The 27,255-nt window shown below is 40.0% G+C and overlaps 1 protein-coding gene across 2 annotated transcripts in view; it reads left to right on the top strand.

Moving 5' to 3' along the window:
* ADAMTSL3 (ADAMTS like 3) overlaps window positions 1–26,521 on the top strand; it is a 283,266-nt gene extending 256,745 nt beyond the window's left edge. For both annotated transcript variants that reach the window (XM_012751691.2, XM_076004699.1), the window contains 6 exons: window positions 41–157; window positions 4,415–4,598; window positions 7,709–7,907; window positions 11,160–11,260; window positions 23,199–23,413; window positions 24,110–26,521. In XM_012751691.2, coding sequence (XP_012607145.2) covers window positions 41–157; window positions 4,415–4,598; window positions 7,709–7,907; window positions 11,160–11,260; window positions 23,199–23,413; window positions 24,110–24,216 — 923 coding nt within the window. In that variant the 3' untranslated portion in view covers window positions 24,217–26,521. The remainder of the gene's footprint in view (window positions 1–40; window positions 158–4,414; window positions 4,599–7,708; window positions 7,908–11,159; window positions 11,261–23,198; window positions 23,414–24,109) is intronic.
* The last annotated feature ends 734 nt before the right edge of the window (window positions 26,522–27,255 follow it).

Here is a 27,255-nt window from a genome sequence, read left to right as displayed (position 1 = left end):
TTTCTAACTGGTAAAAAGTCTTACTTTTTTTCCCCCTCAGAACGAAGATGGCCAGAGAGTAAAATTGTATTTCCCAAGGGACATAAAAAGCGTGTTCTCAAGGCATCCAACAGTGGAACCAATAGCAGCGACCCCACAGGAGAAGCCCTGCCGCGAGGTCTGGGATTTTCACTTTTTCAGGATTTGTTGTTTGTGAACGTGTGTAAAGGAAAGGGTTTAACTAGAAGACCCTACATGTTTCTCCCTTGGTAACGTGTAAAGTCATTCCTAGGCATTCAGCCAGCTTTTTCTTGTCCTTGTCTTTGGTAGTTCAACTTATTCCTTCCACACTGAAGGATTTTTGTAGAGGCAGCCCACAGAGTTGATTTCCCAAATGTGGATCATTATTTGTGATAATGTAGATATTTTGATAATGTAGATATATGGTTTCCAGTTTTAAAACTATTGCCGACTTGGTAGATATTAATAGAGGGAAAGTTTGCTAAGAGCACTGAATTGAATTCTTTCATTGTTCTCTTTTCACAAAATCTTTTTTTCCATACATACCAACTTTGTTATGTATCAGTACTTCATCAAGAGAACCTACTCTAAGTATTACAAGCTTGCAAAGCTCTTTAAAAGGCCAAGGCAGCAATGTAGAGTTAAGAAAATCAGAAATGCTAGAATCATAGGAAATCATTACTGATGCTTTCAGCCCCCTATAGCTCAAACATGGGTAAATCACAGGAGAACACAAAGAAACTACCGGTAAACCTGATGTTTTACTCTGTTATACAGAATGATAATGGCCACATCATTACCACCTTTTATGTCTTGAGCAGTGCCTCTCATTTGCAGAACACACGATGCAGAACATAACTCTGCAGGTGGGGACTCTAGAGAATGAAGTTTATAGGCTTCTCTCCCCTGGTTGCAAGGGAAAGCACACAAGAGGGAAATAGTGTTGAACTGCCAATCAGTAACCCATCACATGCCACTTATGACATAATTATCTCAGGGTATGTGTATGATATATTTTTCTTCTCTTTTGGACATACTACTACTGTTATTCCATGCCTGATTACCCATTCATTGGACAGTCCAGGGCTTAACTATTCTGAGGGCTGGGGATGCAGAGGTGACCTAGCCCTGGAGAAGCTCACAGTCTGAGGAGGGAGGCGGTCATGGGAACAGATACTTTGAAGCAGTGTGACAGGTGCCATAGTAGAAAGATGACTGAAGGAGAATGGTTACACTAAGGAGGAGGCCCTCCTGCCTCTGGAGAGTCAACTAAGTTTTCATGCAGGCCATGATGTTTGTTCTGAGGAGAGGAAGAAGGACATCCCAGTCAGAAAAAAAGCAGACGTGCAAAGGCAGAGACCAAAGTCACATGTGGCATGGAGCACAAAGATCAAAAGAACTCCTCCCGCAAATCAGTTAACGGAAAAAACTGGGTATGTGTGAGGCTGGAGCTGCTGGTGGGGGCAGAGCTTTTGGAATAGTCAAACTACTGGTTTATTGGAACTACCTACATTGTCCTGCCGCCTCCTACACATGTACACACACGTGCATGTGCACAGACATGTTTATACCCTGTGGAATATGCCAGCCCTTCAGTGGATCCTTAGCTTAGCATTTCAGAGAGACTCATTTATTAATTTGACAAATATTGGTTGAGTTACTAATATTTAACATGCCCTGTCCTAGTGTCGAACAGGACAGTGTTTATGGACTTGACATTCTGACATTCCAGTAGGTGAGACGGACAGAAAATAAGAATGTAAAGACATATCTCTGTGGTGAGCACTATGAAATGCATGGTTATTAGAGGTAGCCATTCCTACGGCCTCCTTAGATGGGCTTTCTGGGGAGGTGATATTTGATCCTACACCTCAAGGATGGGATGGAACCGTTCATGCAGAAAGATGAGGAAGGAGCATTTCTGGCAAAGGGAATCATAAATGCAAAGACCATAAAATGGGAATAAGCTTAATGTGGCCGAGGAACAGAAGTGAGATTCATGTGACTAGGGAACAGCTGGGGAGAAGGGGAGGGGCTTGAGATGAGGCTGGAGAGTTGCCAGGGAGCAAGTCATTCATGGCTCGGAGGACCAAGTTAAAGACTCAAGAGTTTATTCCTAAAACATGGGAGGCCATTGAGGAGTTTTATATGGGAATGATATGATACGATCTACTTTTCAAATGCGCGTGTCAGAAAACACTAACCATACAACAAAAAGTTAAACTGGCTTTCATCAAAATTTTAAAGTTCTATTTATTAAAGACACCATTAAAAATATGAATAGATGAGCCACGGACTGGGAAAAATATTGTCAGAACATATGTTTGGTGAACAGCTTAGTCTAGAATATATAAAGAACTAGTACAAATTAACAGTGAGCATCCTACACATACACACACAAACAACAGGCAAAAGACTCGGACAGACAGACACTTCACAAAAGAAGATATACAGAAGACATCAAGGAAATGGAAATTAAAGCCTCGGTGAGATGCAATTGCATACCCAGTAGAGTAGTTATTAAAAAAACAGATACTGGCAATGCCAAATTTTGGCAAGAATGTGAAGCAGCTAGGACTCTCACGTATTGCTTAGTGTGTAAAATGGTGAAACCACTTTGGAAAACTGTTCGGCAGTTTCTAATAAAGTTCAGCATATACCTCCCCTTGACCCAGCAATGCCACTCACAGGTATTCACTTGGGAAAAATAAAAACTTATTCACAAAAAGCTTTCTACAAGAATCTTCAGCCGTATTCATAGTGGCCCTCAGCGGGAGAATGGATAAAAAACTGTGGTATGTTCACACAAAGGAACATCATCAGCAATAGAAGAGATGACTCCTGATATCAACTGTGATATGGGTAAATCTCAGAAACATTATGCTGAGCAAAAGAAGCCAAGTGAAAGAGAGCACATACTGCATGAAGTCTGAGAATAGGTAAAACTGATGTTAGTGACAGAACGAATGAGTGCTTGCCTGGGAGCAGGGGCAAGAGGGGCGTGATGACAGTGTTACTTACCTTGCTTCAGATCATGGCTATAAAGTAATTATGAAGACTTATAAAACTCCACACCTTAGATCTGAGCATTTTATTGTATATGAATTATATTTCAATAAAAGCACACATTTTTAAAGAAATGTATACATGTCCTGCCTTAAACTGTCAAGGTATGTTTGCAAAATGTGGCATAACAGAAAGAGACTTGGAGTCAGACACATTTGGGTTCCAGTCCAACTAACAGGTGATTGACCTTAGGCAGGTTACTGAGCTTCATTCAGTTTCTGCCTCTGCAAATAAAAATATCTACTTCATGGGAAGACCATAAAGATTAAATGAAAAACTGATTATAAAGTGTCTGACCCAGTCCTTTGTTACCTGGGAGGTTCTCAATAAACTTGGATATTTTAAGAAATTATTTTCAAATAAACTATAACCCTGAAGGTCCTTGGTTGGATATAACTAAGGCTGTGCATAAAATATAACATAAAATGTATTTTATGTTTCTGCTTTGCAAATGATGCCACGTGCAATTTAAGATAAAAATTCAAAAATCAGAAGGAAAAACTGGAAAACAATAAGTTAAAGAGATCACTCTGCTGTGCAAGGGAGCCAGTGGACACAGCTGGTAGCCATCAATTACTTGTGATTATTACAGGGAAATCTGGCGCCTTCTGCGATCGTACACAAATCCGTCATCGTCACGTCCTACCTCATCTCTTACCGAGTGTCAGCAGGGAAAAGAAAGGCTGCTTGGAACAGGCACTAAAATAGAAAAGCTGGGATTACCGGAGGTGGTCAGCTTCCACTTTTCTAGAGGAAACTCCCATTTTTACCTTTCCAGATGTCTCCATGATGAATCATTTATGCAGTTTCAGGACCAATCTGAAGTTTCAATTAAGTATTAATGGAAAAATAAGAATGGAACTCAAATGTGCCTTTAACCTTACTGTTTGATCCCTGGTCCCTGTTTCTCCCGCTAAATCATCTTTCATTTCTCCACCTGATCCACTTTTGAGAAACCAAACCCATCAGAACACCCCCCAGAGAGGCCCTCCTCTCCTGTCCTGTCTGCTCTGCCTAGAGAATGCTGGGAGGCAGCCCCTGCTCCAGGGCCTCCTCCCTCTCTCTGGGATTTTGCTGGCAGATCCAGCTGGCCTGCGATAGCCCCTCTCCCAGGCTGTGGTCCAAGGATCCCATTCTGGCTGCCATTCCTGCCATTTATTACAATAAGTTAGTTGAGGGAAAGTAAGATTTAAGGGAAGGGACCCCCTTGCACCGTAAGGTGGCTGCTGAATGACCCAGTCAGGCAGCTCACTAGAAAACAGGTCACAGTCGTCTCTGGCCATGTCCTCTCCAGCCCATCACCATTTCTCATCTGGGGCTGTCATGACATTTCATTTTCTTCCTGCAGAGCCATTTTGGGAGCCTGGTAACTGGTCACATTGTTCTGCTACCTGCGGCCACTTGGGAGCCCGAGTTCAGAGACCCCAGTGTGTGATGGCCAATGGGCAGGAAGTGAGTGAGACCCTCTGCAATCACCTCCAGAAGCCACTGGCTGGGTTTCAGCCCTGTAACATCCGGGACTGCCCTGCAAGGTATGTGAAGTCATGAAGTCACTCTTCTTTGTCTCATCAACACCAAATTTTTGCTTGTTTCAAATAGCACAGTAATTTGGACGTAATAACTCAATAGCTAAGATTTATTTAGCACTTACTGTGTACCGGGCATCTGCTAAGTGCTTTACATGGATCACTTTACAGTCACCTACAAGGCAGATGTTGTTAATTTCCCATTTTACAGGTGGGGAAACCCCCTAGGCCATACAGCTGCAAGGGCCAGAATTCAGATTCAGACAGTCTGATTGCAGGGCTCCTGCTCTGAATCACCCCCCAAGTCTGCTTTCCGCACTCACAGTGCTATCGGTCCCTTGAGATCTTGGCGAGGCTGGTTTCGTGGGTTGACCTAGAAGACGATGCAGTGGGGCAAGATCACCAGAGGCACTAGTTAAAAACACACCAATTGCTAGACTCAGCCCTGGGGGTAAAACCGTTAACTTTTCTAAGTAACAGATGATACAAACCTGTGCTTTTAAGATGTCCAAAATAAAACTCATGCTCTCCACCAAACCTACTCCATCCCCAGTATTCTAGATCTCAATGATCACATCCTAGACTCCCTTCTTCTCTCACTTTCATGCATTCTTGTCAATTCCCGCTGTTCCAAGCCATCACTGTCTCTCACATGGAGAGCTCCAGGAGCCTCCTGATTCCTTCTTCCTCCCTAGAATACTTTGTTCACTCTGTAGGAATAATGATCTTTTAAAACAAATTCGCCATGGTGGTCCTCTGCTTAAAACCCATCAATGACTTCTCATTGCTTAGGATGAAGCCCAAAATTCCTGGCGTTGGGGCTGTGTCTGTCTTGTACACCTCTTTATCCCCAGTGTCTGAGGTAATGCCAGGCACACAGTAGGTGCCCAGTAAACATTTACTTACTGACTAAAATGATAAATGAGTAAAGGAATTGAAGTCCCTTCATTTGGGGGCCTTGGGCGATCTTGCTGTCTCAGGGCTTGTCTCTGTCACCTTGCTCATCTGATTTCCATCCATGCTGCTCACTTTCTGTCTCTTGGGTGTGCGTTTCCCTTTTCTGACCCAGAGCCTTTACACATACTGCTCCCTCTGCCTAGAACATGGTTCCCTCTCTCTTCACTTGATTATTCCTACTCAGCTACTTGTACCTCAATACATTTTCAGGGAAACCTTCCCTGAGCTTAGCCCTCCAAAGTAAGTCAGCCCCCTGTGATATATGACTTTTACATTCTCTTCTTCTTCACAGCTCTTACTACAGTCTGCCTTGCTCACCCACTGGACTTTAGATTCTATGAGAGTAAATCCATGGCTGTTTTACTCAACAATTTATTCGTAGTACTTAGCACAATATCTGCTCCATAATATATGCTCCATAAATATTTGTGAAATGAATAAATGAATAATTGAATAGTACAGACTATAGCATATAATAGACCAAATGGCACCAAAATCTACATTAAAAAAATTTTAAAGGGGCATTTATGGAGTGCAAACCTATGAGGCAAATACTATTATAAACCTCATTTTACTGATGAGAAAATGGAGGAATGCTTAATATTGCGCAGCTCACTGTCCTGTGCAAATGCCTATACTAGATCCAACTACCTGTGCCTTGGGGGAGAGTGGCAGGTGGAGTCACACTGCAAAACAAAACAGTTGCCCAAGAGGCATATTTTCAGAAGGGCTATCAATATTGCAGGCACGCTAATGACAAGTCTTCCAGTATCCACCATCATTCTTAAAAAGAAGATCTCACGCTCAGGATTAAATCTCAGAAAGCAGCAAGTATATGTGATAATAACTAGAGGTAACAAAATAAAGGAAGCAGCTTTATGTCAATTCTTGATTTCCACAAAGTGAAGAGAATCCACGTTGGGAAATTTACCAGCAGACTTGTATCTTAAGTACTTGCAAGCCTTTGCACACTCCTAGAACAAGCAGAGGCATTCACGTTTCATACCTAAGAGAGACCATGGAGATCATCTGATCCTGGATTCCTCCACGTCAGAGGTCCTTAGCACTTCTATGCCATGGTCCCTCCAGGAGTCTGGAGAAGCCTATAGATACCTTCTCAGAACAAGATTTTTAAATATATAAAATAAAACACATTTGGTTATAAAGGAAACCAATCATGTTGAAATATAGCTATTGAAATACTTTAAAATGTGTTAGACAGTAATAGATTTGCTTCTCAATTAACACATTGAATAACAAGGTGTAGTTGTACTTTAATTTCGAAATGGTAATGGATATAAAAGTTTCGGGATATGTGCCACAATTGTAATGTGATGTGTGAAACAAACCTGTGTTTTCTGTAACAAAATCACAGGTATTACTAGTACCACTATAGTGTGTGGCCCTATGTTTTCACAATGAAGGAAGCACTAAATTTCAGTTACATCTTAGTGACAATGAAGAAGTAATTATTTTATCATCCAAGAACATGGTCCCCCTTGGATAACGGTGGACCTCAGGTTAGTATCCCAGCAGCAGCTCAAAATCTTCAGTGACAAAGCACTCAATACCTCAAAGGTATCCAACTCCAAATTCAGCCTCCTATAATCATTAAAGCATGAACTGTAGGGTCAAATAAATCTATAAGCCAATCCCAGCTCTGTTGGCAGGTTTTTCATGTGACCATAGTCAAGTTATTTGATTCACTGGGTATCAGTTTCTTCCCTACAAGACTGTAAATAACATGAGAATTACACAAGATAACATGTAAGTATCTTGCAGAGCAAGCAGCACATAGATGCTTGAGAAATATTTTCTTCCCTTTGGTTTCAATGAATTAAGATCTGCCTTTTTGAAATTTCCACCTAATTTTGCCCCAGCTTTACCCTCCAGGGCCACATAAGTAATGACTCTTCCTAAACTGCAAGACGGCTCTACTTCACTCCCACACTGTTCATCCCTAGATGGTGACCCTGTTACTCCCCTGGATAAAAACAATCTGAGAATAAGGCTGGGAGTTACGCTGCTGCTCGTTCCCATGACGACATGTGATAGCTCGAATCAGCTGTGGTATTAGGATCAACTTTTTCTTTTGACAAGACCTCCTGTAAGGTCTGGCATTCCAGTCCTTACTAAGATCCTGTAGTCTTTGTTCCTAGGTGGTTCACAGGTCTGTGGTCAGAGTGCTCTGTGTCTTGCGGTGAAGGATTCCACAGTCGGCAAGTGACATGCAAGAGAAAAAAAGCCAATGGGACTGTGCAGGTGATGTCTCCAAGAGCATGTGTCCCTAAAGACAGGCCTCTGGGAAGAAAGCCGTGTTCTGTCCATCCATGCCTGCAAGGGGAACCAGGAAGCCAGGTAAAGCTAACATATCTATTCTGCAGACAGTACTGCCTGTAATCATCTCCTTGTTTCTAATAAACTTTTCTTTTGGGTGGGGGAAGGAGTCTGATTGGACTTTAAAATGAATGGTATGTCTTTGACCTCAAAGTTACATTTGGAAATGGTAGTGTCTCTGTCTTCCAGTCCAAAAGTGAACCAAGTTTGGGTCCTTTGAATACAGTGGCACAATAATAGAAGCTCTAAGATAGAACAGTTTAGGGCAGTAGGAATAGGAATAGGCTTCAGAAAAAGAACAATGGGTGATACCTGCACAGAAGTCTCAGAACCCATATCCCAAATGCTGCTACCTTTGATAACATCATAATAAAAATACTTAGGAAAAAATTATTTTTAATGTATAGGAAGCCAAAAAGAAAAACATAACACCTTATTGAAACACATAAAGCAAACGTTGAATAAATAAAAGACCTATTATATTCCTGAATGGAAAATATCAGTACTATAAAGATGTCCATTCCCTTAAATGAATTCATACATGTAATACGATTCCAATTAAAATCAGTGGAGCTTTTTTGTGGAATTCAAGATCATTCTGATCTTCATATGGGAAATGATATGATAATAAGGACAAGAAATTTTTAGAAAAACAAATTCTTGGAGGTGTAGAGAGACTTTCCTCATGTTATGTCAAAGCATAATACAAAACTGTTGTGAGTAAAATAGTGTAGCATTAGTGTAGGAACAGACACAGCTTAGGAGTATAATTAGTGCACAGAAACAGACCCGTGTTAAGTGGGTTTAAAGTTCAGAGACAGTTAATCAGAAGAGGAAAAAGGCTTTAAAAAATAGAGGATATTGCCAAACATGATGATGCATGCCTGTAGTCCCAGCTACTCAGGAGGCTGAGGTGGGAGGATTGCTTGAGCCTGGGAGTTCAAGACCAGCCTGGGAAATATAGCAAGACCCTGTCTCAAAAAATAGTAATAAAAGGCATAACACTACAAAATATTTTTTAAAGAAATTAAAGAAGATGTAAATAAATGGAAAGATATAAGACAATACTCCCCAAATTTATCTACAGATTGAATGCAATCCCTATCAAAATTTCATGTGGTTTCTTTGCAGAAATTGACAAGCTGATCCAAAAATTTATATGAAAATAGAAGGGACTCAGAATAACCCAAACAATCTTAAAAAAGAACGAAGTTGTAAGGTTCAGACTACCTGATTTCCAAACTTATTAAAATGCTATCAGTAGTCAACACAGTGTGGTGCTGGCATAGGGTAGACATATAGATCAGTGAAATAGAAGAATCGAGTCCAGAAATAAACCCATATATCTATGTCAGTTGATTTTCTATAAGGCTGCCAAGAACATTCAATGGGGAAAGAGTAGTCTTTTTAACAAATGGTGTAGGACAACTGGACATTCACAAACAAAAAAATGAAATTGGACCCACTACTTTACACCATATACAAAAAATTAACTTAAAATGGATCAAAGACCTAAGTTTAGGAGCTAACACTATAAAACTGTTGGGAGAAAACATAGGTATTGATATTCATGCTTTAGATTAGGAAGTGATTTCTTACATATAACACCAAAAGCATAAACAAGAACAATCATGATAGATAAATTAGACTAAATCAAAGTTAAAAACGTTTGTGCTACAGAGGACACCATCAAGAGGGAAACAGACAACCCACAGAATGGGAGAAAATACTTAAAAATTATACATTGAAAAGGACCTTATACCTAAAATATATAAAGAACACAACTCAATAATAAAACTACAGACAACCCAATTAAAATATCCACAAAGGATCTGAATAGACAATCATCAGTTAAAGATATACAAATGGCCAAGAGGCACGTGCAAAGATGCTTGCCATTAGTCATCAGGGACATGCAAATCAAAACCACAATGAGATACTGCTGTATACCTACTAGATAGCATTAGGCCAAAAAGAGATAGTAACACATGCTAGTGAGGATGTGGAGAAATTAGTATCTTCCTACACTGCTAGTGGAAATGTGTGAATAAAATGGTGAAGACATTTTGGAAAACGGTCTGATAGTTGCTCAAATTGTTAGACACAGAGTTACTATAGGACCTAGGTCTGTATTCAAGAGAAATGAAAATATGTGTCCACACAATAGTTTGTATGAATGTTCATAGCAGAATTATTCATAATAACCAAAAAGTGGAAATAACACAAATAATAATAACTCCAATAACCAAAAAGAAGAAGCAACTGACAGGGAGATAAACCATGGCATGTTTGCACCGTGGAATGTTTAGCCACTAACAGGAATGCAGTACTGGTACGCACCACAACATCACTAAACCTTGACAACGCCATGGTGAGTGAAGGACAATGGACACAAACGACCACATAAATGGGATGATACCATTTATCCACAGTGTCCAGGATGAGTGAATCTGCAGAGACAAAAGTAGATTGGTGGTCGCTTAGGCCTGTTGGGAGAGCTGATAGGAGGAATTAGGAGTGACTGCTAAAGGTAGGGGGTTTCTTTTGGGCATGATGATAATGCTCTAAAATTGATTGTGGTAAAGATCATACAACTCTAAAACACCATTAAATTGTATACATTAAATATTGAATTATACGGTTTGTGAATTATAACCTAATAAAGCTTCTTACTAATAAAAGGAAAATAAGTAAAACCAGAGCCCAAACTCAGATTCTACACCAAAATAAATTATGACTCGATTAAAGAGCTAAATATGTAAGTTATTAGACACAAATAGAACTATCATGATGGGAAAGACTTTTTAAAGTATAAATTATAAGGAAAAATCAATAGACATTATTATGACTAGTAGAAATTTAAGGACTGCACATCAAAAATTTTCATTTTTTTCCCGTCATTAAACTTACCTTAGCATACAAGCCTTCATTTTTGCTCACAACAGAAATACCCAAATTTGGCAATTACTTAATGGTTTTATGTGCAGTCATTTCCGGACATAAGCCCAATTGATTCAAGATTTGCCCAGTCCTTTTCCTTCTCCCCAAAGGTGGTCTAAGTTTTGTGGATGGAGAGGAAGGGAGGAGAAGCTTAGACATCTTCTTGGCTCTGAAGGAGGGGTGTCTGATCCACAGTGCTGCACTCTGATCCTCCAACAGGTGTTTCCCCTTGTAACTGGTCTTTGTAACTTGTATCCCGCCTCGGTACATGATCTTAGGGCACACAGCATGCAGGAGCTCACAGGTTTTCACTGTGTTGTGCTTTTATTCCAGTGTCCTGGACATTGCATGGGTCATGCTGTGAGGATGCAGCAGCGTCACACAGCTTGTCAGCACCACAACAGCTCTGACTCCAACTGTGATGACGGAAGGAGGTACTGGCCTGCCCTCGGGGCAGCACACATCTCTCCTGCCCTAGCCCTGAATTTAACTGCCTGAAAATGGAATTCTTTCTGGTGTTTGTCACCTCTCATAATTGAAAGTTTCCTGTTAAATTATGAAATTAACTGGGCATGGTGGAGCACACCTGTAGTCCCAACTAAAGAGGCTGAGGCGAGAGGATCACTTGAGCCTAGGAATTTGAGCTTGCTAGGAGCTATGATGACACCACTACACTCTAGCTCAGCAAAACAGAGAGACCCTGTCTCAAAAAAAAAAAAAAAAATAGGATTTCTTTAGTGCCATCCTCAATAGTATATATTCTACTGAATTATTACTTAATATGTACTATTTAAAATTACAGATTATTTGGCTGTTAAACAGAAACCACCCTAAAAGAAAAAAGGGTAGCACTGAAAATAGACAGATATTTCTTCCTCTGTATACAAGGTTCGTCAAGCCCAGTAATATTTCATTTAGCTTTACAGATTAAGTCTTCCTAATGTATTCAATGAACTGCTTTATTCCTCTGTATAGAAACTATTTCGTTTAGGATATTGGCACAGTGGTTTAGCAGATAATAAAATAAACTTTTTGTCTTTTTGTGGGGCTTAAATAAGAGTAGAGTTTGCTTTTCTCTTTTTTGTTAACTTTTAAAAGTTATCAACTTTTTTTTCATTTTTTGACTCTTTTGTAATACCATGTAGCTTAAAACACAAATACTTATAGAGCTATACAAAAAATATTTTTATATCCGTATTCTATAAGTTCTTTTCTATTTTTACAATTATTTATTTTTTACTTTTTACACTTTTTTGTTAAAAGCTAAGACACAAACACACACATTAGCCTAGACCTACACAGGGTCAGGCCCATCAGTGTCACTCCGCCTCTCGTCCCAGTGGGAGGTCTTCAGGGGCAGTAACATGCAAGGAACTGTCATCTCCTGTGATAACAGTGTCTTCTTCTTGGATACCTCCTGGAGGACCTGTCTGAGGCTGCTTTACAGTTAACTTTTTTTAAAAATAAGTGGAATGAGTACCCTCTAAAATAATGATAAAAAGTATAGTAAATATATAAGCCAGTAACATAGTCATATATTATCAAGTATTATGTACCATACGTAATTGTATGTGCTATTCTTTTATATGACTGGCAGTGCAGTAGATTTGTTTATACCAGCATCACCACAAACACATGAGCATGTATTGCTCTGTTATCTTCCAAAGGCTATGGCATCACTAGGTGATAGGAATTTTTCAGTTCCATTATAATCTTCTGGGACCACCATCATCTGTTCAGTCTGGCACTGACTGAATATCATGGTGTGTCCACTGACTGTACCTGGCACCTGTTACTGTCTCCCTATCTCTGGCTGCCATAGCAGTCCAGGCCACCAACATCTCTCACCTGGATGACTACAATGGCCTCCTAAATGGTCTCTCTTCCTCTACTCTTTTTTTTTTAATTTCAGCATAGTACGGGGATATACATATTTTGGTTACATATATTGCCTTTGCCCCACCCGAGTCAGAGCTTCAAGTACGTTCATCCCCCAGATGGTGTGGACCACACCCATTAGGTGTTAATATACCCATCCCTTCCTTCCCCTCCCACCTGCCCAAAACCCAATTAATGTTACTATTATATGTGCACATAAGTGTTGATCAGTTAATACCAATATTATGATGAGTACATGTGCTTGTTTTTCCATTCTTGTGATACTTCACTTAGTAGGATGGGCTCAGGCTCTATCCAGGATAATACAAGAGGTGCTAGATCACCACTGTTTTTTGTGGCTGAGTAGTACTCCATGGTATACATATACCACATTTTATTAATCCACTCATGAACTGATGGGCACTTGGATTGTTTACACATCTTTGCAATTGTGAATTGTGCTGCTATAAACATTCAAATCCATATGTCCTTTTAATAGACTGTCTTTTTTGCCTTTGGGTAGATAGCCAGTAATGGGATTTCTGGATCAAATGATGGTTCTAGTTTTAACTCTTTGAGGTATCTCCATATTACTTTCCATAGAGGTTGTACTAGTTTGAGTCCCCCCAGCAGTATATGAGTGTTCCTACCTCTCTGCATCCATGCCAACATTTGCTGTTTTGGGACTTTTTGATACAAGCCATTCTCACTGGAGTTAAGTGATATCTCTTTGTGGTTTTGAATTGCATTTCCCTGCTGATTAGAGATGTTGAGCATTTTTTCATATGTTTGTTGACCATTAGTCTATCTTCTTTTGAAAAGTTTCTGTTCATATCCTTTGCCCAGTTTTTAATGGAGTTGTTTGATTTTTTTCTTTTTATATTACCTCATATTATGGGGGTACAAATATTGTTACGGTTACATATCTTGCCCCTGACTCCTACACGGTGGGTGTGGTGCACACCACCTGGAAGTTGGCCACGCTTGAAGAGTCTTTCTTCTTGATTTTCCTGAGTTCTATATAGATTCTAGTTATCAGTTCTTTATTGGATGTATGGCATGCAAATGTTTTCTCCCATTCTGTGGGTTGTCTATTTGCTCTCATGATGATTTCCTTGGCTGTGCAACAGCTTTTTAATTTGATCAGGTCCCATTTATTTATTTTTGTTGTTGCTGTGATTGCCTTTGGGGTCTTCTTCATAAATTCTTTGCCTAGGCCAATATCTATAAGAGTTTTTCCAAGATTTTCTTCTAGAATTATTATACTTTCATGCCTTAGGTTTAAGTCTGTTATCACTTGTGAGTTTATTTTTGTGAGAGGTGAGAGGTGTGGTTTCAGTCTTCTACATGTGGCTGTCTAATTTTCCCAGCACCATTTATTGAATAAGGATTCTTTTCCTCAGTGTATGTTTTTATCTGCTTTGTCAAAGATCAAATGGCTGTATGAGGATGGTTTTATATATGGATTCTCAGTTCTGTTCCATTAGTCTATGTCTCTGTTCTTCTTCCAATACAATGCTATTTTAGTTACTATAGCCTTGTAGTATAGCTCAAAGTCTGGCAAATAGATGCCTCCCAATTTGTTCTTTTTGCTTACGGTTGCTTTTGTTATCTGGGGTCTTCTCTGGTTCCATAACAACCATAAATTATTTTTTCTAGATCTGCAAAAAATGATGTTGGTGTTTTAATATGGATTGCATTGAATCTGTAGATCAGTTTGGGTAGCATAGACATTTTAAGAATGTTGATTCTGCTGACACATGAACATGGTATGGTTTTCCACCTGTTTACATCATCTGCTATTTCCTTCATCTGCTATTTCCTTCTTCAGTGTTTCATAGTTCTCCCTGTAGAGGTCTTTCACCTCCTTAAATATATTCCTAGGTATTTTACTTTCTTTGTTGCTATTGTGAAGGTATTGAGTCTTCAATTTGGTTCTCAGTTTGACTGTTATTGGCATATTAGGAATGCTACTGATTTGTGTACATTGATTTTGTAACCTGAGACTTTGCTGAATTTATCAATTCCAGGAGTCTCCTGGTAGAATCTTTGGGGTTTTCTAGATATAAAATCATAACGTCACTAAAGGAGCAATAGTTTGACCTCTTCTGGCCCCATTTAGATGCTCTTGATTTCCTTCTCTTTTCTGATTACTCTGGCTAGGACTTCCAGCACTATGTTAAATATAAGTGGTGATAGAGGGAAACCTTGTCTGGTTCTAGTTCTAAGTAGGAATTCTTTCAGTTTTGTCCTGTTCATTATGATGTTGGCTGTGGGTTTGTCATATATGGCTTTTATCATTTTGGGGTAAGTCCTGTCTATGCCTATTTGTTAAACATTCTTATCATAAAATGGTGCTGAATTTTGTCAAATGCATTTTCTGCATCTATTGAGAGAATCATATGGCCTTTGTTTTTACTTCTATTTATGTGGTGAATTACATTTATAGATTTGCATATGTTGAACCATCCCTGCATCTCTGGGATAAAGCTCACTTGGTTACTTTTCTCTTGTATAAAAGTCTGAGCTGATAGAGGATTTAGGGCTAGAAAAACTTTGTTCATGAGGTCATCCAGAGATCCAAACACCTTCCATCTGGCAGTTCCACCATCCCATAGTGTAGCACCCCCACCGGCAGAAAGTGGGGAGAGAGCCTGGAAGGTACACTAGTCAGGGGCTCTGGAGTTCTATCATTCTCTTATTGTATGACCTTGGACTACCTAACTGCCTAATGTGCAAAATGGGATATTATTAAGCAAACTAATAGTTGGAAAGTTTTAATTATTTGGCTTAATGTGAAGCACCTAAGCAGCCTCAGTCATGGAAGGTGCTTAATTGCTAGCTATTTCTTCCTTCTCCACATACTGAGTCTTGCTGGACAAAATGGTATGACCTTGATAATTGGCTCAGTTACCATTTTGAGCCTCCAGTAAGGTCTGGCAATGTAGAGTCAGCTGCATCTCTTATTCCCCACAACACGATTTCAAGCCAGAACCATTCTCTTCAAATGGAAAATATTCAGAACAGCTGCTCTCATTCTCAACAGACAACCTAGTTTCCTATTTTGCTGAGGAGATAGAGACCACACACAGATTGGTATGCATCATCCCAGATGTTTTACTTTGCATTCACAAAGATGTATTTACAACACAAACACAAATGCATACATATTTGTGTATTGAACTTTTTTTAACATATCATACTTATTTTTATGTAACTTGCCTTTTCTGCTTAAGAATATATAATATTATGGACTCATGACATAAATAGAAGCAAAAACAAAGACCATATTACCATCTCAACAGATGCAGAAAAAACATTTAATAAAATCCAGCACCCTTTCATGATAAAAACCCTCAACAAACTAGGCATAGAAGAAACATATCTCAAAATTATAAAAGCCATATATACCAAACCCATAGCCAACATCATACTGAATGGAGGAACATTGAAAGCCTTCTGCCTAAGAACTAGAATAAGACAAAAGTGCCCACTGTCACCACTTCTATTCAACATAGTATTGGAAGTTCTAGCCAGAACAATCAGGCAAAAGAAAGAAATAAAGGGTATCTAAATCAGGAAAGAAGAGGTCAAACTATCCCTGTTTGCCAACAATATATGATCTTGTATCTAGAAAACCCTAAGGATTCCACCAAAAGACTCCTAGAATTGATAAATAAGCAAAGTCTCAGGTTAAGATATCAATGTACATGAATCAGTAGCATTTCTATATACTAATAACAATCAAGCTGAGAGTCAAATCAAGGACTCAATACCATTCACAATAGCTACAAAGAAAATAAAATACCTAGGAATGTACTTAACTGAAGAGGTGGAGGATCTCTACAAGGAGAACTATAATACACTGATGAAAGAAAACATAGATGACACAAACAAATGGAAAAACATTCCTTGCTCATGGATTGGCAGAATCAACGTCATTAAAATGTTCATGCTACCTAAAGTGATTTATAGATTCAACTCAATCCCCATTAAAATACCAACATTTTATTTCATAGATGTCGAAAAAATAATTCTAAGCTTCATTTGGAACAACAAAAACAAAAAAGCCCAAATAGCCAAAGCAATCTTAAGCAAAAAGAGCAAATCTAGAGGCATCACATTATCTGACTTTATACTTCAAGGCTATAGTAACCAAAACAGCATGAGACTGGTATAAAAGTGGAGACACAGACTAATGGAACACAATAGAGAACCCAGAAATAAAACCATATAAGTATAACCAACTGATCTTTGATAAAGCAAACAACAACACACACTGGGAAAAGGAAGCCCTATCTAATAAATCAGGGGTCCTCAAACTTTTTAAACAGGGGGCCAGTTCACTGTCCCTCAGACCATTAGAGGGCCGGACTATAGTTTAAAAAAACTGAACAAATTCCTATGCATACTACACATATCTGACTTTGAAGTAAAAAAACAAACGGGCAAAAACACCCACATGTGGCCCTCAGGCCGTAGTTTGAGGACACCTGCAATAAATGGTGCTGGTAAAACTGGTTAGCCACATGCAGAAGAATGAAACAGGACCCCTATATCTCACCATTTACAAAAATTAGTTCAAGATGGATAAAAGATTTAAGGTATGAAACCATAAAAATTTTAGAAGAAAACATAGGAAAAACTCTTCTAGACACTGGCCTAGGCAAAGAATTTATGACTAATACCCCAAAGGGAAATACAGCAACAACAGAAATAAATGGGACTTAATTCAATTAGAAACTTCTGTACAGGAAAGGAAATAATCAACAGAGTGAATAGACAACCTATAGAATGGGAGAAAATATTCACAAACTATACATCTGACAAGGGACTAATATCCAGAATCAGCAAGAAAAAAAAAAACAAATCAAAAAATGGGCAAAAGACATGAACAGACGTTTTTCAAAAGAAGATAGACAAATGGCTAAAAAAAAATTATGAAAAAAATGCTCAACATTACTAATCATCAGGGAAATGCAAATTAAGCTACCATGAGAATGCAAACTACCCCTATCGGAATGGCCTTTTTAAAAAGTCAAAAACAATAGATTCTGGCATGAATGCAGAGAGTAAGGACTGCTTATATGCTGTTGATGGGACTGCAAATTAGTGCAACCTCTAAGGAAAACAGTATGGGGATTCCTCAAAGAAATAAATGTAGACCTACCATTCGATCCAGCAATCCCACTGCTGGGTAGCTACCCAAAGGAAAAGAAATCATTTTATTAAAAAGATGCCTGCACCTAAATGTTTATCACAGCACAATTCCCAGTCACAAAGATGTGGAATCAACCTAACTACCCATTAATTCATGAGTAGAGAAAGAAAATATGGTATACCATGGAGTACTACTCAGCCATAAAACAAAATGAAATAATGTCATTGCATTTGCAGCAACTTGGATGGAACTGGAGACAATTATCTTAAGTGAAGTAGCTCAGGAATGGCAAACCAAACACCATATGCTCTCACTAATATGTGGGAGCTAAATGGTGTGTACACTCAGGCACAAAGAGATATAAAGGACATTGGAAACCAGAAAATGGGGAGGGTGGGAGGAGATGAGGGGTAAAAACTTACCTATTGTGTACAGTGAACACTATTCTGGTGATGAGCACACCAAAAACCCTGACTTAAAGCATTATACAAGTTATAATGTTACAAGGTATCTATGTAACAAAAACATTTGTACCACCTTAATATTTTTAAAAAAACAAGCCAGAACCTTATCAAATAAAATGTTTGATTGTTATACATTTAGAAAAAAAATTGTATACATTTAAATCCATGTATATAAATACATACTAAAAGATTTTCAAGGACAAAAAGAAAGAATACATTACAGACTATTCCCATCTGGTAAAGATTAACTTTATTCTTTCTAATTGTTGTACTTAATATTCCATTATTCTGTTGCTGATAGACATTTGATTGTTTCAGTTTTTTTGCTATTGCAGACAAATGCTGCACTAAACAACCTGGAACATATCTTTGTGCACAAAGGGTAATATTTTTGTAGGGTAGATTTTTAGATGTGGAATTGAATTGGTAGACATGCTCATTTTGATACTACCAAATTATCATCAAAATGTCAATATCAACAATCTGTGAGTTGCCCCCTGTTCATCAACATTATATAGATCTTTAAACATTTTGCGGGTCTGATGGATGAAAAATTATATCTCATTGTAATTTGTACTTTTCTGATTATTTTTTATGTGCATTTTGACTCCTTGTATTTTTTTCTTGAACCCATCTACTTTTTCCCATTTCTGCCACCATGACCTTTGGCCAAGCTGCCATCATCTCTCACCTGGTCCAGTGCCACAGCTGCCCACCTGCTTCCTCTGCGTCCATGATGCTCCTTTCCAATCCTGCCTCCACACCGCAGCTGCAGTGCATGCTCCCAAATGCAAATCTGGTCATGCCCTCCCCAAAACTCCTCTCTCTGCTAGACTGAAATCACTTTAGAGGCTTTACTTGCTCTTAGGAAGAAGATTGACCAAAGTCCTTAATGTGTTTTGTAAAATGCCACATGGTCAAATCCTACTTCCCTTTATGGTCTCATCGAAAACCTCACACTCTCTCACTCTTCATGCTCCAGCCATGTTGTCCTTCTTTCAGTTCCTTGGATGTGCCATGCACTGCTCCATCAAAAGCAGCGAAAATAAGAGGCAGAAAATATAACCGAGAAGATAAAAGGCATGGAAGGATCTATTAAGAGGCTCAAAATCTGACTAAATAGGGTTTTAGGCAATAAGATATGGGATTGAAATGAAAGGGTGGAAATTTATTAAAAATAATAGAAAAATTTCTAAAGCTGTGAGGAGGGGAGGACTCAAGTTACCATTCATTTTCTCTTTTATTTCTGTTTCCTTGAGGGTTGACTGTTCTGTTTTTGTAAGCTGGTGCTTTTCTTTCATGCTGTAATTTTTCCTCAAATATCTAGTAGTCTAAGTTGGTTAGAGTGAGAGCTGCCGAGGGTTTCTTTTGCAGTGTTTGAACTCTGCTTTCCCCACAGACTTCTTTCTGCTGAATCGGTGTGCCGGCTGTGGGGTCCTGCAGTAGGTAAGGTGTCAGATCTTCCTTCAGAGCATGTGAATAGGGAGCAGTGGAACCCCGACCCTGCAGTTGCCATAGTGGGGCCTAAGTAAACGTTAGAGGGTATCTAGAAGGCTCCAGCCATTAGTGGCTGTGGGTGGAGGGTCAGTGGTTGGGCAGGCTGGTGGCTGGGCCTTCTGTTGCCCTGGGAAGAGCTCAGGAGGTGTGGCCTCCATCAAAAAGTTGGGCAGGGGGGTTGTCAGGGTCGAGCTAGCCCAGACTTATGGCGAGACGACTACATGGGGACCTGAGAAAATGCTGAGGACATAGAAAGTTGACTTCCCAAAGTGGTGATTCCTAACTTTAGCCAAGAGTCAGAATTGCCTAGGAAATTTCTGCAAAATAGAGATTCTTGGGCCTCGCCTCAGACTTAATGCATGAGAACCTTTGGGAGGTTGCCCAGCAACCTGCATCTCTTTAAAGCCACCCACTTCTGATACCCAGCCAGGCTTGTGACCCACTGCCCTCAGAATTAGCAGCTCCCTCGGATGGATGGTGAAAGGAGTTATTTGAGGCAGGGATGGCGCCAGACTGAATAGAAATGAGAAACTGAGAAAAGCTAGTAGAAACAGGGTTGCTTTGATTTCTGCTGGCATTTTTGCATTCATGTTTCATGTGGAAAAACACATGAGCCCCAATCGTGTGCACAGTGCTGGTGCCCAGACTATGTCCACTTGGCTCAGGTGTCCCTGTCCTGAGTCCTGTCCCTGGTTGAGAGGAAGTGATGCCTTCTGCTGGACCAACCTTGCATTTTTTATCTATCTATCTATCTATCTATCTATCTATCTATCTATCTATCCATCCTGTGTTCTCAATTACCCACCTCTGAGCTACCCTGGGCTTCAGCTTCTGTGTTGGTCCATAGGTCCTTGTTCCCCTCTCATTCTTTATATTTAGGAAGCTCATGGCTCCTTCTGACTTCCCACTGAGCCCGGCCTTACCCTGAAGCAGAGGTGGCTATGTTAAACTCCTTTGGACTGGAAATAACAAGTCAGCTTGGAATGATTTATGCAAACAGAGTGAGGGATTTATTAATAAGACAAGACCACCCAACACTTGAGCACAACAATTTGGTATCCTTTTAGATATATTCTTTGAATATTTTTTGAATATTTGTTTAATCTTTTTCAGTATGAAAGCTGATCTCTGTATAGGGAGATGCTGAGGAGTACTCAGGCTCTGCTCTGTCGTTCAAATCAACTCAACTGTTGGTCCCTAGGACTCATACCTACTGGGGAAAACAAAAACAATTAACAGGACACCCTCCCACCTTTACCCCATTAATCTTATAAAAGGTTTGGTGGGACAGTAGTGTGTCTTAATTAAACCCTTTGATGGAGTCTCCCCCTACTGGCTAATCCAAGTATTACTTCCAGCTGTGTGCAATACTCTCCCTTAGAGAAGTTACAGATTATCACAATATTTTCCATTTTATCACACTTCCAGTGGCGTTTCAACACTCCTTATAGATTTACGTGGCATGAAGAGGAGATTTTAATAATATTATAAAAATGTCTCAGAATCCAAAGAGAAAATGCAGTCAGACCTCAGGCAGGACTATAACCAAGACATTAAAAGCCATTGGGTTGGTTTCCTTTTTCCCTCTCTTCTCATCTCTGCGGCTCTGTGGGTTTCTGTTTCACTCTTTGCTCTTTCTGAAAACTGGATTTTTTCTATCTCTCTGCCCCACTTGGAAAAATATGGCCACCACTACTCCAAGCTTCAGGTTTGCATATCTTGATCCAGTGACCTCCAAATTCCCAAGAGAAAGACAATTATTGAAACTTCTCAAGCCAGGGCCCTCTTCTGTTCATCTTTGGGGTGGGAGAACATCCTCACACAGTACAAATACATCTTCCAGAAGCCCTGCCCTAGTGAGGACAGATATCCCAAAGTGGGTCCACTAGGGTGACTCCATCCTTCAAAGTAAATCTCTCTTCAAAAATCAGAGGGTACTAACTTTCTGTTCCGTTTTAAAGAGCTGGGAAATCAGAGAGGGATTCTTCTTCTCAAGTGTTGCCTGACCACAAGTCCTGATGTGGCCTAAACATAAATGTCAGAGTACTTCTTTCAGCAAACAAGATTGCTCACATATAAATTCATACTCAGAATGTTTCCAGTGCTTATGAACAGAAAACTTAAGGCTTATTAACAAATTTTAAGTGGTTTATGGTAGATGATTACAGTAAATAATTCTTTTCTATGACTAAATTGATCTGTTCCAACTTACCAGGAGAGCATATCTTTTGATATGTGTGCCTTGACTTGGTGTTGGAAATCAGTGGAAACACATGGTTTGCTTGCCATGCTGTCTTCATCAGAGCATGTCTAAGCAGGGCGTCTCAGCCCCAGGGAGTGAGGAATGTCCTCACTGTCACTCTAGACTGCACGGCCTAGAGGAGGGGAATGAATTGGTCTTGGATGGAAGAGTCCAAGACCAACACATCTTACGATCCACCGTCAGTGGGGAAGGAAGCCTTTCCCAGGGGCAAGGATGCGTTTGCACAATTCACACATCTTCTTGTTGATTTCTCTTGTATAAACTTTGAACGTGAGCTCTCACTCTCGGCCTTCTCTCAGTGAAGTGATTTCAGCCTGCCTCATACGATGGTAAATTGGTCACTTGTTGATTCCTACCATATATTTTTGAACTATTTTTTTGGCACTAGGGATGTATTTTATCCATTTCTACTTCCTTGTACTCATGTGCCTGACACATAAAAAGCCGTAAGTAAATGTTCATTGGATTGAATTTTTCTAAGGTAGGTCTTCTTCCCAATCATGTACCTGTGATAGTTTCCAGAACCTTCCTAGTATATCTGGGGCTAACTTCTATCGACTGTAGGGTCATTCTCAATGGCATGAAAACTACCTGTATTCTGAAGTGGTTTAATTATTTCGATTATGGTCACGATTGTACCACTACTTTGCTTATTAGCCAGACATGAAGAGTACAAATCAGCAATGAACAGGGTCCTAATTGTCAAATTAGGACTCGTCCTTGCCCTCAGAGCTCCCATGGAAGGAGACACCCAGTGGATTCCGCTGCCATTGTCACAACTACAGAAATCTGTCTGTGACTGAATGAGGCATCTTGGAAGTCAAAGAAAAAGGACAGTTAACTTTTTCTACTGATTTTGAAGTGTATTCAAAGCTTTCTTTTTAAGAGCTATGAATGAAACTTTTTTAAAGCACTATCCTCTTGCACACAAACAGAAAAATCAAAGCCTTGTTAGACCTAATTTATGCATAGAATAGTATTCCTGAGGATTTTTATTTCGGAAAATTTATAATTCCTTTAGTACAAGGAATGTATAATAGGGTAAAAGGCTTGGTCCCCACAAGAAGTGACACTCTGCCTCTCCTGTTTTCCATTTTATTTCATTTCAGACCCACCTTAAGGAGGAACTGCACGTCAGGGGCCTGTGACGTGTGTTGGCGCACAGGCCCGTGGAGGCCCTGCACGGCAGCCTGTGGCAGAGGCTTCCAGTCTCGGAGAGTGGACTGTGTGCACATGAGGAGCTGCAAACCTGTGGCCGAGAGACACTGTGTGCACAAACAGAAACCAGCTTCCTGGCGGCACTGTCTCGGGCCTTCCTGTGATAGTATGTACCCCTCTCAGGTAGCTCCACTACCCCAAAGGCCTTAGTGGCACCAGCCCCTGGGGGCACCATTGCCACACCAGACCCTTCTGGTGCCTGCCTTATCAGGGCCCCGTCTGAATGGATGTGGTAGCTTGGGACATTAGGAGATTAGCTCCTTTATGTGGGCACAACTGTGTTCTCTAGAGAAAACACGGTTTAATTAGTAGGGTGCCAGCATCATGGGTTACGCCTTGTAACAAGCATTGGCAGCCTCTCGACACACTTCTCTTCTGCCTGGTGGTCTCATCTGCCAAGACAGAGACTCCATGGATGAGCTTGCGTAGGTATGCAAATGTCCTGAAAGTATATGCTAAGATTAATCATAGGTTTGTTTTTCCAGGGAGCAGGTCCATAGCTTTCATAAGTTTTCCAAAGGATACATGACCGTGCAAAAGCTAAGCATTGCTGCTCTGAGCACGGAGAGGAGCAGACGGGCCAATGGGGCAGCGAGGTCCCCGGAGAGCAGTGAGAGGCTGTGTGGCCGAGCTGGGAATGGAATCCAGTGCACCTCCGATTCTAATGCAAAGCATTGGCCCTAACCCAAAGCTAATTTCTTTACCTCTGTGATCTCAATGTATGGTTTTTCATAAACTCAAGTGATTTTTTACTAGGTCTCTAATGAGCTGTGTGTTATGGATTTTTTTTTCTTTTTGGCAGGAGATTGCACAGATACAACTCACTACTGTATGTTTGTGAAGCATCTTAACTTGTGCTCACTACACCTCTACAAACAAAGGTGCTGCCAGGCATGTCAAGAAGGATAAGCTTTGGAGGGGTCATGATGCTGCTGTGAAGATAAAAGGAAAATATAAAAGCTGTTTTCCCTATGTCGCTGGTTCAAAAACATGTATTTCTTAAAAGACTCTAGATTCTATGGTCAAAGAGAGGTTGATGGCAAAAACACCACTGTTAAAATTCTGTAAAGTGAAATTTTCCCATGGTCAGTTTTTAATTCCAGTTTTTAAAATTGGTGTATTAACGGTAGCACACATGCATTGCGCTCGGGGCCTCATCAGGTCTGTCTAATCGGGAAATCACCAAGACCAGGAGCGCATCACCATGCTTGCCTGTGGTTTGTAGACTAGCACAGAGTGGTACGTCCTGAAGACTTTGGCAACACAGCACCCGATGACTTCTCTCAAGTTATAGGGTATCAACAGGTACTTACATTCTAGACACTTTGGCCAGTTAAGATGTCAGTGCCATTGGCATTTTCGTAGATCCTGAAGTTTAGTCTGTGAAGAAGAGACACTCTCTGAACAGGCTTGCGACACTGACTGACCCAAGGATTCGCAGGGGGATGGCGTCTTGTCCTTGCCCTCAGAGTCCCCGTGGAAGGAGACACCCAGTAGATTCCACTGCCATTGTCACAACAACAGAAATCTGTCTGTGACCGAATGAGGCATCTTGGAAGTCAAAGAAGAGGGAAAGTTAACCTTTTCTACTGATTTTGAAGTGTATTCAAAGCTTTCTTTTTAAGAGCTGTGAATGAAACTTTTTAAAAGCACTATCCTCTTGCACACAAACAGAAAAATCAAAGCCTTATTAGACCTAATTTATGCATAGAATAGTATTCCTGAGGATTTTTATTTTGGAAAATTTATAAGAAAGTAATCTAAATAAGAAACATGATAGTTGAAAAGAATTGTTTATAGTAAATAATTGTTTTGTCTGTTTTTTGAGACAGAGTCTCACTCTGTTGCCCAGGCTAGAGTGCCGTGGTGTCAGCCTCGCTCACAGCAACCTCAAACTCCTGGGCTCATGTGATCCTACTGCCTCAGCCTCCCGAGTAGCTGGGACTACAGGCATGCACCACCATGCCCGGCTAATTTTTTCTGTAGATTTTTAGTTGGCAAATTAATTTCTTACAATTTTAGTAGAGATGGGGTCTCGCTCTTGCTCAGGCTGGTCTCAAACTCCTGACCTTGAGCAATCCTCCCACCTTGGCCTCCCAGAGACCTAGGGTTACAGGCATGAGCCACCACACCCGGCCCTAAATAATTGTTTTAATCTGAGCTGTTTTTTCAGTAAATCCAAAGTGGTTAGGCTGGAAGTTACACTGTTAGGGTTAGAGTTAGGATTTGGTTTAGGATTTAGAGAAAAGAGCAGGGGTTAATTTTAGTTTTAGGATTAGAACTAGGACTGGGTTAGGCGAGAAAGGAAGTTAAGTTAGGGTTAGAGTTGGCTTTAGGGGTTAGGTTAGGTCAGATTTGGGTTGGCTTTAGATTGGGGCCAATCCTGGTGTTAGTGATAGTGTCAGGGTGGAGGTTAAGTTTGCAGTAAATGTTGCTAACGTAGGTTCAGGCTTATATGAAATCGTAAGTTATAGAGCTGATTTGGCTATGGGGCTCTTTCTCTTATATCCTACTAGTTACAACTTTAGATAACATACAACCACAAATAGGTGGTCATACTTATTTATTCAGTGTCCCAGCTGCCTGAGTACATGCTGCCCGCCACCTGTTGGCAACAGTTACCTGCGGCAGGTTGTGCTGGACCTAGTCCCTGGTCAGTAATAAGTGAACAGTACATTTTGGCCTTGGATTTGTCTGTGGACAAGCTTGCTGCATTTCTCTGCCATGTTCTGAGCACCAGGTCCCCTTTTGTCTAACTTGAGCCTCACTGACACTGGGATGAGCACTACTGTGCATGGAGGGTTTGGTGGCTGGGGACGGGGGAAAGTGAAGAAGACACACCAACCTATGAGTTGTTAATCATCACTCACATTGTGATTGTTGAAGGTTATTAAATTAAAAGAAAGGTCATTTGTAAAATACTCTCTGTATATATTTATTATATGAATTAAAGGTGCAATATTTTATTTTGTACAGTATGTAATAAAGACACGGGACATATATTTTCTTATTAACAAAATTTCTTACTAAATTGCTTCACCTTTGTATTTAAAGTTAAAAGTTGCTATTTTTCATTTGCTGTTATACTTTTGTCATCGTTCAAATGACATCCCTGTGTACTGTATTTTACTACTGTTTTATAACATGAGAGTTAATGTTTCTCTTTCATGGCCCTTAACTAATTCAGAAATAAATTTACTTTTATTATCCAGTAGCATCCTTATAAATGTAGGCAGTTTATTTGTGTTATGTTTTTGGTGTCCTTGGGTATTGCCACTGTGGCTGTCCCCTTGTTAGTCTAGGAGCAACCCTGATGGGGTTCAAAGCCTTGGACTGTCCTTTGGAGTATAAGTTACAAGATTCAAGGCAGATCACACGAGATTCTTCCTAATCCCCACAACCCACCCATTTACATCTTGTGAATCATATTTAAAAGAATGTCAAGAGCAGAAGAAAGAAGTCCGAAACAAACAGCCTGAAACAGGTACAGAAGCACCTGGTGGTAGTTGGGAGAGCAAGAGGTACCAATACCCTTTTAAAAAGACTCTTGTTTTTAAGAGCAGTTTTAGTTGCACAACAAAATTGTTCATAAGGTACCGAAATTTCCCATATGCCTCCTGTCCTAACACCTGCACAGCCTCCCATGTTATCGGCATCTCCCACCAGAGTGTACATTTGTTATTAATACAATTGATGGACCTATAATACATTGATGCATCTTTATCAACCAAAGTCCAGAGTTTACATAAGATTTCACTCTTGGTGTTATATGTTATATGGGTCTGTACAAATGTATGATGACATGTATCAACCATTGGTGTATCACACGGAGTATTTTCACCACCCTAAAAATCCTCCTTGTTCTCACTTTTCATCCCAAACCCCTGGCAACCACTGATCTTTTTACTATCTCCAAAGTTTTGCCTTTTCCAAAATGTCATATAGTTG

The sequence above is a fragment of the Microcebus murinus genome, chromosome 7, assembly GCF_040939455.1.
Source record: "Microcebus murinus isolate Inina chromosome 7, M.murinus_Inina_mat1.0, whole genome shotgun sequence".
Classification (NCBI taxonomy): Eukaryota; Metazoa; Chordata; class Mammalia; order Primates; family Cheirogaleidae; genus Microcebus; species Microcebus murinus.
This window is presented reverse-complemented; position numbering and strand designations above follow the sequence as displayed.